This window comes from Lolium rigidum, chromosome 3 (assembly GCF_022539505.1).
Source record: "Lolium rigidum isolate FL_2022 chromosome 3, APGP_CSIRO_Lrig_0.1, whole genome shotgun sequence".
Lineage (NCBI taxonomy): Eukaryota > Viridiplantae > Streptophyta > Magnoliopsida > Poales > Poaceae > Lolium > Lolium rigidum.
This window is the reverse complement of record NC_061510.1, coordinates 260,829,036-260,842,365: the sequence shown is the minus strand read 5'-3', so window position 1 is coordinate 260,842,365 and position 13,330 is coordinate 260,829,036. Positions and strand designations below refer to the sequence as shown.

The 13,330-nt window shown below is 44.1% G+C and overlaps 2 protein-coding genes across 2 annotated transcripts; both read left to right on the top strand.

Annotated features, from left to right (window-relative positions):
• The first annotated feature begins 2,851 nt into the window (after positions 1-2,851).
• LOC124699396 (AT-rich interactive domain-containing protein 2-like) lies at positions 2,852-6,535 on the top strand. The gene is made up of 2 exons (XM_047231709.1): positions 2,852-3,565; positions 5,173-6,535. Exons 1-2 carry the CDS (start codon positions 2,930-2,932, stop codon positions 6,034-6,036), a joined length of 1,500 nt encoding a protein of 499 aa, XP_047087665.1. The 5' UTR covers positions 2,852-2,929; the 3' UTR covers positions 6,037-6,535.
• A 2,363-nt stretch (positions 6,536-8,898) lies between these two features.
• On the top strand, positions 8,899-10,589 carry LOC124699395. The gene has a single exon (XM_047231708.1). The coding sequence runs from the start codon at positions 8,967-8,969 to the stop codon at positions 10,275-10,277; it is 1,311 nt and encodes a 436-aa protein (XP_047087664.1). The 5' UTR covers positions 8,899-8,966; the 3' UTR covers positions 10,278-10,589.
• Positions 10,590-13,330: the final 2,741 nt, after the last annotated feature.

Below are 13,330 nucleotides of genomic sequence, written 5' to 3'. Positions count from 1 at the left end.
CCCCCGACTCGTGCAATTTCTAGTGGAACACATCTGGTTCATGTGACATGTTAACCTAATGTTCAACGGAACCCCGCCCAACTCATCTGTCGCAGAAGCATGTTTATATTCTATTCCCTCCGATCTCTTTTAATTGACTCGAATTTAGTACAAATTTGTAATAAATTTGAGTCAATTAAAAAACTCGAAGGGATTACAATGTTATGGAAAGATGGTACTGCTCATTGCTCATTAAGAGGAATCACTCATAGTCTGGTCTTCCAAAACGAATTGGTATAGTCCCTGAATTTAAACGTCCTTGAAAAAAAAAAACCCCTTAGTCGTGTGTAACCTTTTAAGCAAAAGTATTGATGTGGAAATGTTATTTCATTGAAGCTCTTGCCTACTCCCTCGGTCCATGAAAAAAGGTGGACGCCTAGGTTTTCCAATGCATTTTTTTCGAAATGGAGATGAAGCTCCAGCCTCTGTATTAAAGTAATGCATATGGTTTTTATTTAAACTTTATTCAACATGGATTTGTTAAGGTCATACACCATAAAATCCGAAGACACCACTCAACACCTAAAAACGCGACAATGGGTGAAGTAACATGTCGCCCTAAAAACAGAAACAACCACCCACCAAGTAAATACCGGGGACATCCCTGAGTCACCTTATGGCGAAAATAGGAGCTCACAACCGGTTTAGTAGACCTTTGGCGACCTCTCTTCAGAAGTCGTCAGCACCTTCTAACCGATGATCCATCTTCTGGGCAGAGATCCGCTTAGCCCTTGTTAGGCCTATTGTCGATGCCGCCATTCATGGAAGATTTGACGTGCGTAGCACCTGCCGAACAGGCATGACTCAGCCGTAGCCTCCGACAGCTAGGGATGACTCAATCGTAGCCTCCGTCAGCCCATGCATGACTTGACATCTCCTCCTCCTCGAGCCTCTGTCATCTAGCGATGCTCCACAAATGATGCTCCCAAGAGAGAAAACGACACCACAAGTGCCCACCATCGTCCGGTATGGAAGACCGGATCGTACCCAGCAGCAGCAAGAGTAGGTTGATAGTCATTGCTTAGCGATGCGTTCATGAAGGTAACGATGCAGAACGCCGCCATCGCCCACCAATCAGTTTGGTTTTCACCGGCAACTATGTCTCCTCGACTCGCATCCGAGACTAGAAGATGGATCTCGCGATCCGACAACCCAACCTCATGCCGACGACCTCGGGTGAAGGAGATGGCCACCACCACCATGCCTGGAGTTGCTGCCCCGTGCTCCTCATGACGCAGGAGAATCCCGGGAGAGCCACTACCGTAGACGGAGTATTGATAGGAGACCGGCATGCGAAGCCCGCCTAGGCCCGCCAAGCCGCCGTCGCCCGACGCGCCCGCCACATAGCAGCGCATCCCGGTCGTCGCCATCCTGCCACTGCCATCTTGCAGGAGGCCTAGCCGGCCTCGCCATGTTCTCCGGTCAACAATCGAGGTAGGGCTGCCACGCCACCAGACTTTGCCCGACAATGCCTAGGGCGGCGGCAGGGACGGAGAACACATGGGCGGGGACCATCAAGGGGTGCCACCGGTGGCCGTTCAGGTGTGGTGCCGCCGCGCGAGGCGAGAGGAGTCGGGGCGGGGAGAGATGTTCGTTATTGGTACTCAGATTTGTAACTTTGCATTGGAAATCTTTCATCCATCATCTCTCCTCTCTTTAATTCGCCCATCTTTAATGAGCTAAGTGCATAGAAAATAGGCTATGTGTAAAATGTTATTGAGCTTGATTCTCGTGCAATGAGAGAAGTATTTTTTCTAAAAAAGAGAAATACACTATTTTATGGTTAATTCTGAAGCTTTTATTTCTTGATAGAGAAAGTACGTCTTTCTTTTTTTTAACATAGAAAGTTCGTCTTCCTTATTTAGCAGATTGAATAGTCATTTCTAAGCTGGCACTTACGCATTCAGCACATAGGGATTTACTTTCGTCTCTCATCGGATAGTTCTTATTCAACGTAACACACATATATGATACTACCATTTCCCAAATATAAGACATTTTGGAAGTTCAACCTCAACTTCTCAAACGTTTTATATTTTACAACAGAGGTTCTAGTTTTTAATTCTAGCATAACTAGTATTTCCTCAGTCTCAAAGCATAGCATGTTCTTAAATTTTATTGGTTAATAATTTTCAATTTTACTATAATTTTTACTCATGATATAATCATAAAATTTATATTAACATATACAAAATAAAAGAGATTTGTAAGAGGAATATACCGATACCATTTATACATTATAAACTTATATAATTTGATATATATAAGTGGTTAAAGTCGTGCCTCAAACTGTAGTTTGTATTTTGAGACGTGAGAGTATAGTATATTCTAAATGAGACCAATGGTTAGGAGGGTAGTGCCCCCCAAATCATCATAGTTCGAATTATAGGTTTGTCATTTTGATGTCTCATAAAGATGGAATATTCAGTGGGAGGCGATATTTTCATCGATGGCGAGACGTTTCTGGCGTCTTTATCAACCTCTAGACCATCCGGATCATCAGTTTTTTGAACTCTGTCTCTTGGAGGTTCTCATAGGGTAGGATGTGTGTGTTTATAGGGGTGAATGTATGTGCATAGTTGTAAACGTCTACATCTGTAAAAAAAATATCTTAATTAAAATACACAACAAGATAAAAGATTCCTTTCACCACATTTGATCTCACATCTGCCTAGAATCTATAATATCTTCAATATTTGAACAGTTCTAAATTTAAGAACATACACTTTTTTAGGGATTAAGCACATACACTTAAGCTCTCCTTCACATCCACCGAAGTGGGGAAAAAAGGAGACGGAGCCAGAAAAAATGAGCAAAGAAGAGAGAGGAATGCGCCACCGCGGCCAACCGTGGTGACCTCGCCGCCGGCGAGGCCTGCCTCCCCGTGCCCATGGAGGCCGCCGCCGACGCCCTCGACATCCTCAGCAAGCTACAGTTCCTCGGCTTCTGCTCCGGTATCAAGATCCCCGACCCCGCATCTTCCCGCCCCTCCGAGGTGTTCGACGCCGTCCTCGCCGCGTTCCTGCGCGAGGTCTACCCCGGCAAGCGCGACGCGCGCCCGCTCCCGGCGACCCTAGGCGACGGGCGTCGCGTCGACCTCCTCCGCCTCTTCGCCGCCGTCCAGGCAGGCGGCGGCTACGCGTCGTGCTCCGCCGGCGCCTGGGCCGCCGCCGCCGAATCCGCAGCCCTCGCCGCGCCCGTGAAGATACTCTACGCCAAGTACCTCGGCGCGCTAGATCGCTGGATCCAGAGGCTCTTGGAAGCTCAGCCGCCGTCGGAGAAGAAGGAAGAGCCGTCCCTGTACTGCAATGGGAGGGGGCAGCAGGATGTGGTGTTAAAGAGGAAGAGGGAGGACATGGCCGGGATGCTGGAATGGGTGAGGGGGCTCGCCGAGAGCGTCTCGGAGGAGGACGCCATAGCTGCCGGATTGGCGGATGAATACTTCCCGGTGGCGTTGGCGGTGCGCGAGGCGGTGTCCAGGAAGAGGGCTCGCCGCGCAAGCGTGACAAATGACACACTCTTGCAGGTGATTCCGATACCTTTGATGAACTTGCCGAAGATGCTTGCCATCTTGATATTGAATCTTTTAAAATATAAGTAACTATACTGGGTGTTAGATTACTCATCGTAACATTGAATCATTGCAAAGCCTGGAGCATTGAAACTATTCACATGTTTACTCATGTACAATTAGTAAATGGTAATGTGTGTTGCACCGCGTGGCACTGCTTCTAAGTGATAGCGAGACACTTCAGTTTTGTAGTCAGAACAGGACACTTATGATCATTGTAGTCTATTCACTCCTTCATGCCAAAGTTACAAAGTATCATTGTTTGTTCATTCGTGCCTCAGGCTTCGCTAGTCATTAAATCATGCATTAAGGCAACTTATTTGCTTGACCAGTTTTTAAACCCTGCAAATGAACAGTTGCCATTCCTTCTCTTTCTAATTTTGTTGGTGCTGGTTGGATGGTAGTACACAAGCATTTAGTTTTTTGTATGAAACTAACTACTTAACTTTTCATTTTTGGCTGTATAGTAGTATATGGATAGAGCGAAATGCGTAAAACTTGTTCCATTGCCATCTCGACAAGTTAGAACTTCTTGAGGGTTATGTGTATGCTAGCAAAGGGTAAAATCTGGCCTAACCCTCCTTATGTATTACACTGTAGACAAGTGAAAACAATAGTACTCGCTCCGTCCCATGAAACATGTCTTAACTTTGTCTAAATTTGGATGTATCTAGACGCTAAATACATTAATTCATTCTTAGATCAAAAAATCCTTAAAAATGGGCTCACTACCTGATGTTTGACCCATGAATCATCAGAATGATGAACACTAAGTGAGTAATTGATAAAAGCCAGAAATCTAAAAGGGCAGCCCGGTGCATGAAGCTCCCGCTTTGCGCGGGTCCGGGGAAGGGTTGGACCACATTGGGTCATTGTACGCAGCCTTTCCTTGCATTTTTTTTGCAAGAGGCTGTTTCCACAACTTGAACCCGTGACCTCCTGGTCACGACGCAACAGCTTTATCACTGCGCCAAGGCTCTCCTTCATAAAAGGCAAAAAAATCTAAATAAGTATTTTTTTCCGTATTTAGAGGTTGATCTCATCTATATTTTTAACAATCGTCGTTGGGTTGACATATATTTTGATGGCCTGATGAATATGGAAACTGAGAACTTATCCTTCTCTTGAACAAATCTTTGACCACTCACACACACACATACAAGCCTTAGCAACCTTGCTGCCTACCTGATGATTGTTGCATAACAGTTGAAGTGGGAGGTGGGAGGCTCTGTTCCGGGTATTGCTTGTTAGGTGCTCTGGTTGCTGGAGGGGGTCAGAAGGGAGAGATATATAGAGTGGAGGGTTTAGAAATGATTTATTTGCTTTATTTCTTTAAACACGATAGTCCTCTTTAACTAGAGCTACGAAATCGTATCTTTCTATCTAAACCAATCCAAAATTAGCTGAACCAACCGAGAGGGCTTGCTTCCTTCGGCTACAATTGGTGTTGCTCCACATGAAAATATTCTGATTGTGATCGCATATGCATAGCATTACTCCAGAGGATGATTTGATACATTTCTCATTCGTATTGCTGAACTATTCTTTTTCTGCTGCTGCAGGAAGTGGGTTGCAAGTGCTGTGGGAGTATCACCAGTGCCAAAATAGATGTCCAATGTACTAAAAAGCTTCTAGTGCAGCATGCTGGTTCAGATACTAATAAGCTGACAAAAGTTGTTGAAAATATGAACGGGTCCTCAATGGTCATAGAAGAGGAGAGCGATTTGAATGGACAATGGAAACACGAGTGCAAGAAGCAGCTAAGCTCGTCTGATGGTTGGCATTTTACACCAGTTGGCCCCAGTTATCAAGCACATGTGCCACAGTGGACGAATATTCTGCCTGAAAATTATGGTGATCCAGAAACCTTGAAATGGTTGGGCACAAAACTCTGGCCTCTGGAAAATGAGAACAAAATAGCACCATTTTACCGTGACCCAATTGGCAAAGGCAGAGAAGATATTTGCAGCTGCAATTTTCCACGATCAGTAGAATGTGTTAGGTTTCATATTGCAGAAAGGCGGCTTCAGCTGAGACGTGAACTTGGTTCTGCTTTCTACGTGTGGGGATTTGATCGTATGGGTGAGGAAATTGCACTTTCTTGGACAGATGAAGAGGAGGCAAATTTCAAGGCTGTAATGCAAATGTATGCTCCATCTCCAGGAAGGAATTTATGGAACCGTCTCCACTTATCCTTTCGCTTAAAGCGAAAGAAAGAACTCGTGAGCTATTATTTTAATTGTTTTCTTCTTAGACGGAGGTGCTACCAGAATAGGATTACACCAAAGAAGATAGATAGTGATGACGAGGAAGAGACAGAATTCAGATTTTTGGGCAACCGTCTGGGACAAAGTGCGACCAAGTACGACAGTACCAAGCACACCATTTGCATTCAAAGTACACACTGCATGGATCTTGATCAGTAGTTGCTGACCACATTCTAGGTTGCTGGTTGAAGCTTGCTAATTCTCAGTTTTCTCCTTGTTTAGAAATCAGATTGAATGCTTCCATTCATTGATTTTGTCATACCCATGACATTGCATGTGAGTTGCTGCGAGTCATGAGTTAGAGCTTGGAACAGTTTGCTACTATTTTGGAGCCTGACCAGCAGTCGAAGTTTTGACGGTTATCTGTCAGCACCCACATGGACAAATTTCCAAGCGAAAAGTGCACTGGTACAACAGCATTTTCACCAATGCTTTTTGGAAGGTATCATCATGTGTACCTGTTTTGTTTATTCTTTGTGGGTTAACTTGTACACTATCCGGTAGGCATAATCACCAGTAGCATGGTCTAGCCCCTCTCTGTTGTATTTCACTAGTGATGGAGTAGAAAGTGCATGGGTATATGTAGAGGTTAGTCTTCTCAAATGGATGATGCAGATGTTCTTTGTATAATCAGCATGTGTACTGTTTTTCTTTGTGACGTTTGTTGGTTCGGCACTTCAAGAATTTGCTTGGTTTAGTAGTCTTTGTTCTACCTGTTTGGTCCATAAGAGTCTTCCATCACCTAGTATGGTGTGGTTTCTGGTTTGGTGCCTTCATGGCTGCTCTTCTAAAACTACTATTTGGACCTAAGTTCAGTTCTACTTCTGTTGGCTTATTCCATCGTGTATTGCATATTTCAGTTAATAGGTTTTTTTTTTGTTTTGTTTTTGAAAACAAGTTCAAAGTGAGGACCATCCCTCTTTTTCTGATTTTTATTTATTTATTTGTGTTGTTTCTTGAATAGGATTGTTAGCAAAAAAGGTCAATCCTGTAACGGAACCCTTTCTGATTTATTTCTGTTTCACCTGTAGCTTCATGGATAATTGTTTTTTATTTATTTCACAGAATAATCTCGAAAGTAAGGATCTATTTTCATTTTAGGGTTATGTTTTCATCTTTTATTCTCATGTTTCTTGCACGAAATTTTGTTATCAACATAATCCTTTTCTTTTAATTTCTATTTCTATTACAGTTTCCAGATTTCTTTTTCCAAATATAATGCGAAAATTCCTTTTGGATAATGGGCACCGGTGCTTCATTGTATTAAAAAATTCGAAAATAATATTTATATATTTCAAAAAATTATGTAACAAAATTCTAAAAGTAGCTAATGATGTATTCCACTAAAATTACAAATGTTTTGTTTTCTGAACTACACAAAAATGATAAAGTCTGAATTTTTTGGAGATTTGAATCACTATACTCAGATCCACATATTTGTTATTTTTGTGCAGCTCAAAATACGCATTATTTCCAGTTGAAAATTTACATGTTTGTGGGATACAATATTGGCTACATCATGATTTTTTTTCAGATTTTTTTGAAACTTAGAAATATAATTTTAATTACTTTTCTGAAAAGTGATCACTGGTGGTCATGTGCACCAAATCTCTTCCATGTATCTCTAATGATAATACACTTCTTCCCTGATATATTCATGAGCTTGTGAGAAAACTGGTTCTAATAGTGTGCCAAAAGTTCAGCTCGGGAAATTGGAAAATATTCAAGGGTGTTAAATTATTGCTATAAGTAAATTAAAAACATGTGAATGATATTAAGATGAACTATAAAGAAATAAAATGCGCTCTTGGGAACAACAGATTCACCACTAGCACGCGTACCATGTTAATTAGAACTTAATGTGCTAGTTACAATATGTTAGTGAAGTGAGGAGAGGCCCGATCGTAAGCATTGTTTCAGACCTCTCATAACCACTACCTCGTCCCTTCACATGTCGCGCTGGTCCAATAATTAAGGGTCTCCATGTGGCTATGGTCACAAGCTCTTGTACCTCTTACTGCTCGTTAAGACTCGACTAAAAGAGGCGGTGGATTGTTGTCACTTGTACGCCCACACACCTCCAACCACGTTAACGATGATTGCCTTCAATGCCCCTAATGGAAAAATATCGCATGGTCACAACATACAACATCACCAAAGACAACCACCACTTTCACAATATTGCAACTAATCAACATAAATCTTTATTTTGAATCATATAAGTGCTACCCCATGAACCAAGAGACTAGTCACATATAGATACAGTCATGATAATGAGATGAAAGGCGTATGAATGTACGCGTGAATACAAATGCAAATCCATAATCAAGTTCTGGATTACAACAAGATGAATGGAAGAATCGATGATGGCCGCGTGAATGATGATGGTGTTGATGGAGATTGATGCCGGTGCCCCCTTCTCCCAAGTCTGATTCTCTTCTTCCTTCAATGGTGTGATGGTGGTGTTGGTTAAGATCTATGGTGGCGGCACGGTGGCAGGGCTCCACCATACCAAGATGTTAATAAGATTGTTCATGGTGGCTAGGGTTCCCATCTCCTTTTATAGCCTCCCGCAGGTTGGTTTCGCGTTCTGGGTAATCCCTGCACCAGATATGCGTTCAGGTCTTCACAAATGTTATCGGTATGACAAAATGGTAAATTCTTGTCGGAAACGAGCCACAATGCATGTGGGCACTTGTAATGCGGCAAACTTGTTGACTTTGTGGTGATCCTTGTTGCTAAATGTGATAATTTGTCCATCTCTTAGAGGCTTTAAACAGGATAGGAAAATGATCAAATTTACCCATGCAACAAACATCAACTGGCGCTCTATAATAGGGAAGTTGGTCAATGTTCATTGGACTTCGCGGGTGCTGAGGAGCACCGGCTCCGTGAGCTGTCCCTTCCCCACAAGCACAACTCTGCCAACAGCTTGTTCCAACTTACAAAACGGCCCCTGCCAAATTGTTCAACCACCAAGAGGCCCATTCCACAGCTGAAAGTAAACACAAGGGGAGACACAGAGACGACTCCAAATCTCATCTCGTCTTCCCCGCCGCCGGCCGGCAACTCACCCAGCCAGCCCAGCCATGCCTCCCTCTCCGGCCCCCTCCGCCGCCGCAGCCGCTTCCCCCTCCGGATCCTCCCCGGCCTCCGCCTCCGCCGCCGCCGACCACACCACCCCGTCCTGGTGGGAGTCCGTCTCCCAGGCGCGCTCCCGCATCCTGGCCCTCGCCTCCATCCTCCCGCCCCAGGCCTCCCCGGCCGTCGCGGCGCTCGCCGACTCCGACCGCCCCGCCCGCGCGCTCCTCCGCTCCGCCGCCGCCTACGACGCGCTCTCCGGGGCGCTCCGCGCCGGCGGCGGCGCCGACGACCCCGCCTGCAACTGGCTCTACGACACGCTCCACTCCCCGGACCCCGACCTCCGCCTCGCCGCGCTCGCCTTCCTCCCGCTCCTCTCCTCGCTCTACCTCCTCCGCCTCCCCTCCTCGCTCTCCGGCTTCGAGGCCGTCCTCCTCGCCCTCTACTCCTCCGAGGCCAAGAACCGCCAGGGCAAGCCCGTCCTCGTCCGGGTCCCCGACCTCTCCGTCCCCTCCCTCTACCACACTCCGCAGTCCACCCCCAGCTCCAAATCGCCCCGCCGGCCGCACCCGCCGCCGATCCCACCTCCCCAGGCCAATGTGGTCGTCGGCGTGCTGTCCCCGCCGCTCGAGCCGCAGGCGGCGGTCAAGTCCACCAAGCGCGCTGGGATCATCGGGGTCGCCTTTGAGGCCTACTACGCCAAGATCTCGCAGATGCCCCCCGCATCCAAGGTGGATGCTTGTAACGCCGTGGCGGCGTGGGCCGGGCAGTACTGCAGGTGCCGTTTTGAGCTTGACGAGGACGAGCTGCTGGAGGTAGAGGAGGTGGATTCCGCGGGGTCCATGTCGCCCTTGTCGACTGAGGCTGAGAATGGGAACGGGAAGGTCTTGGAGGAGGAATTGGCGAGGATGCGTATCAACGGAGACAGCAGTGGCCGGAATTGTGGTAAAGAGGAGGCAAGAGAGGCAAGGGTGCAGCTCCCGTGGGAGCTGCTGCAGCCAGTGATGAGGGTTCTTGGGCACTGTCTGCTCGCTCCACTCAACCCAGTGGAGGTGCGGGATGCGGCCGCAGAAGCTGTACGGGTTGTCTATGCCCGTGCATGTCATGACCTCGTGCCGCAGGCAATCTTGGCATCCCGGAGCCTTATCGAGCTCGATAAAAGCGCGCGCAAGGCTGCCAAGGCAGCAGCTATAGCGGCGTCGGGGATAATGGTAACATCCGGCACATCTGGAAGCACTGCGTCGAGTTCCAGGCCAAGTTCCAAGCCAAACACACCGAGCAAGCAGCGTAAACCTGACATGCTGCTCCTGTCCAAATGAGGTCTATAGCTCTGTATTTTGTTTGTGAAATTGGTTGTGGATGTGGTAAACTGTCTATCTCTGATCAGCTTGTCACTGAGATGTCGACAAAGCCTAGTATACCTTGCAATGCGGGAAGTTTGTCTGTTACGGCTCAAAAACTGCTGCTTTGGTATGTTGCCAACTCTGTATTGTATGTTCATGTGCCTTATGTACTTATTATTTTACTTGTTGCATATAGTTTACAAATCAATATATTTTATTATTCTGCTTGTGGGTTCGTGACGAGATTCTGTTGGAATGAATATAGTATCTTGACTGTTATTGTTGTAATGTCATTTTGATTCTCTTTGTCCATGTATTATGTTTCATATGTGGATGTTATGCTTGTAAGTTGCAACTTAGTTTTTGATTGATGTTGCTACTTGCTAGTAGATGGATTGAAGAACTAATTCATTCCAGGCGCATGGCTTATGATCTGAACTTGGTTCTGGTCCTCTATGTTTCTGCTTTCTTTTGAAGTGGATATCATCACAAATTCATAACAAGATCTGGTTTTTATGATGTCAGGATATACTAGGTAATGTTGGAGCATGTTATTCCATATAGTTCACAACTTGATCTTCGCATATTGCATTTGCAGATTGGAACCATTGGTTTAGTATGTTGCAAGCTCTGTATTTTATGTTAGTTGCCTACGTTACCCGTTCCATATAGTTTACAACTCAATCTTCACATATTGCATTTGGTGATTGCTGTAGTGTCTCCTTAACGACTTTTACTGTAGTGTCAATTTTAGTTTGTCTTTTCATGTATTTTATGCAGTGCATAGTATTTTGATGAAAATATGACTGTCTTACAGTATTACTTCTGCTATTTGATGGAAGTAGCATACCAGATTGTGGATTCATTGGTCCCAAAGTTTTCAAAGACATCCCCCACTTGGTGACTCGCATTATCATATAATCAAGTGTAAAGGTGATATTTTTATTCAATCAAATAAAGGCATACTGAAAAGTCGTGGAAGATTAGTCACAACAACAACTAGAAAAGTCATATTATCGTATAATCAAGTGTAAAGGTGATATTTTTATTTTATTAAATAAACATGTACAAATTGGTGGAAGATTAGTTAAAATAAAGAAGTAGAGAAGGAAAGTCCTTGCTTTTGTAGAAGTTTCTTTGTTGTGAAATATTTGTTACATCTTACATGTTAATGGTCTCTAGATAGGAAGAGTGGTAAGTAAAATTGAGAAATGAAGACCATCAAGATCTGGCCAATTTATTTTGTTTGCATGGCAATATGATGAAATGGACATTTTTGTATGCGATAATGCAATGCAATGTTGGATTTTTTTTTTCCTTTAGAAACAAGTGTTCTATTGTTTAGTAGGTGATGTTATATTTACTGCAATATGAAGCTACTCCAGAATCTATTTGAACCTAGAAGGTTCCATTTTGGTGCAACATGAGCATTGTGTTAACTGGCACGAACTGGGCATGCTCCGATTTATCTTGTTTCATGAGCATTTCACAACTAGGTTGTAGGCATGCCAATATGTGTTGCTACCTCGCAGCGATCAGTATAGTTCGAACATGCTGTGTAGGTTGCGTATGGTTGCGGCAAATCTGTGCGTATGTATCGTTTTGATTGCATTCCACCGTGCAATGCGTAAACACCTGTAGTCATGGCTCAGCAAACCACTGGCTTTATTGTAGACAACTCTGTGTTCTATGTCAACAGGCCTTGAGTTGATATATTTTACCATCCTATTTGTGGTTTGCTAATGAGATGTTGAGATGAATATTTAGGTTGACGGCTTTGTTGTGATATTAGAGCCTCGATTCGTTTGGCCACGTATTTCTTGCAGTAGCATGTGAATGATGTTTGGGAATATGTTATAAGTCCGCTGGCAGTTCTGTTGGTGGTCTAATGCATTTTCAGACTTCTGGTCATGGACACTGCTACTGAAGCGAAATTGTGGCCTTTCTCCCAGTGTCTGCTTTGCTTTTCAGTACATACCATGCAACTTATAATGGATCATGGAACTCAGTTATATAATTGTGGTCTTATTCTTATCAGCTGGATTGCATTTGCATGTATATAGTAGTGCTTGTTCTTGGACTGAGAACAAAGTTGTGCCTGCTGTACAGTAATTCACTGCAACATGAAGCTAACTTCCGCATCCTTGAGCTTCTGTATAGAACATGGTGGAAGTTTACTTATGCTATGCATTATCTGTCGTGACAACCTCTCCTTGCTGGTCTTTGGACACCTTTACGCCAATGTGTAAGTATATCTTTGCCTTGGAGTAATACAAGTGAGTATAAAAGTAACCCAAGTGAGAAAAAACCCGAAATTGGCTAAGAACAGACCAATCACTTGTTGCAGAAGCGTATGATTGTGCAATTTTGAAAGCGATTTTACCATGTGGTAATTATAACTGGCTAAATTCGTTAAGAACTAAAACCATCCGGCAGATTTTGTTGCCTGATAAAGGTAGAAATGACAGTTCTATCCCAGGGGTATTTCGCGTTTGGAGGCACGATGAAGCTCAAAAGAAGCCAGAGTAATGAGTTCGCCGACCCGACTGTTTCCCGTCTCAGTTTTCATTGAAGCAAACAATCACACAGTGCTTACATATTGGCATCTGAAAACTTCAAGCTTTGACCATTCAACGCAACAGCCGACTCTACGAGTTGTATAAATTTACTGAAAGATGGGATATGTGGACATTAATCAAATCTCTTTTATGCTTGTAACTCCATGAAAATCTTGATTATACAATCACCATTTGCTTTCAACGATATAAGTCGCTCATCATATTTCAAGAAGGCTAACCCCTTTCCAATAAATATTTAACGGAAATAACCAGTTTGTTACAAGGAAAATGAGAAGAAAAAGAAGACAGCAAATTGAGGCACTTTCTGACAGCAAATTGAAGCACGCTCAGTAAATATAACTTACCAGCTTATTGTTCAGTTAATTTACAGCTAACTCATTCAGTGATCTTACTTCAACTCCAATTCTTGACTGCCTACAATCTCATCCCAAATAATCAGCTGAGAACGAT

Bases quoted from the DNA above. Each gene is read 5' to 3' on its own strand.
- LOC124699396 (XM_047231709.1), top strand. From the start codon at position 2,930: ATGGAGGCCGCCGCCGACGCCCTCGACATCCTCAGCAAGCTACAGTTC. The intron at 3,566-5,172 runs GTGATTCCGATA...CTGCTGCTGCAG, and splicing joins CAAATGACACACTCTTGCAG to GAAGTGGGTTGCAAGTGCTG.
- LOC124699395 (XM_047231708.1), top strand. From the start codon at position 8,967: ATGCCTCCCTCTCCGGCCCCCTCCGCCGCCGCAGCCGCTTCCCCCTCC.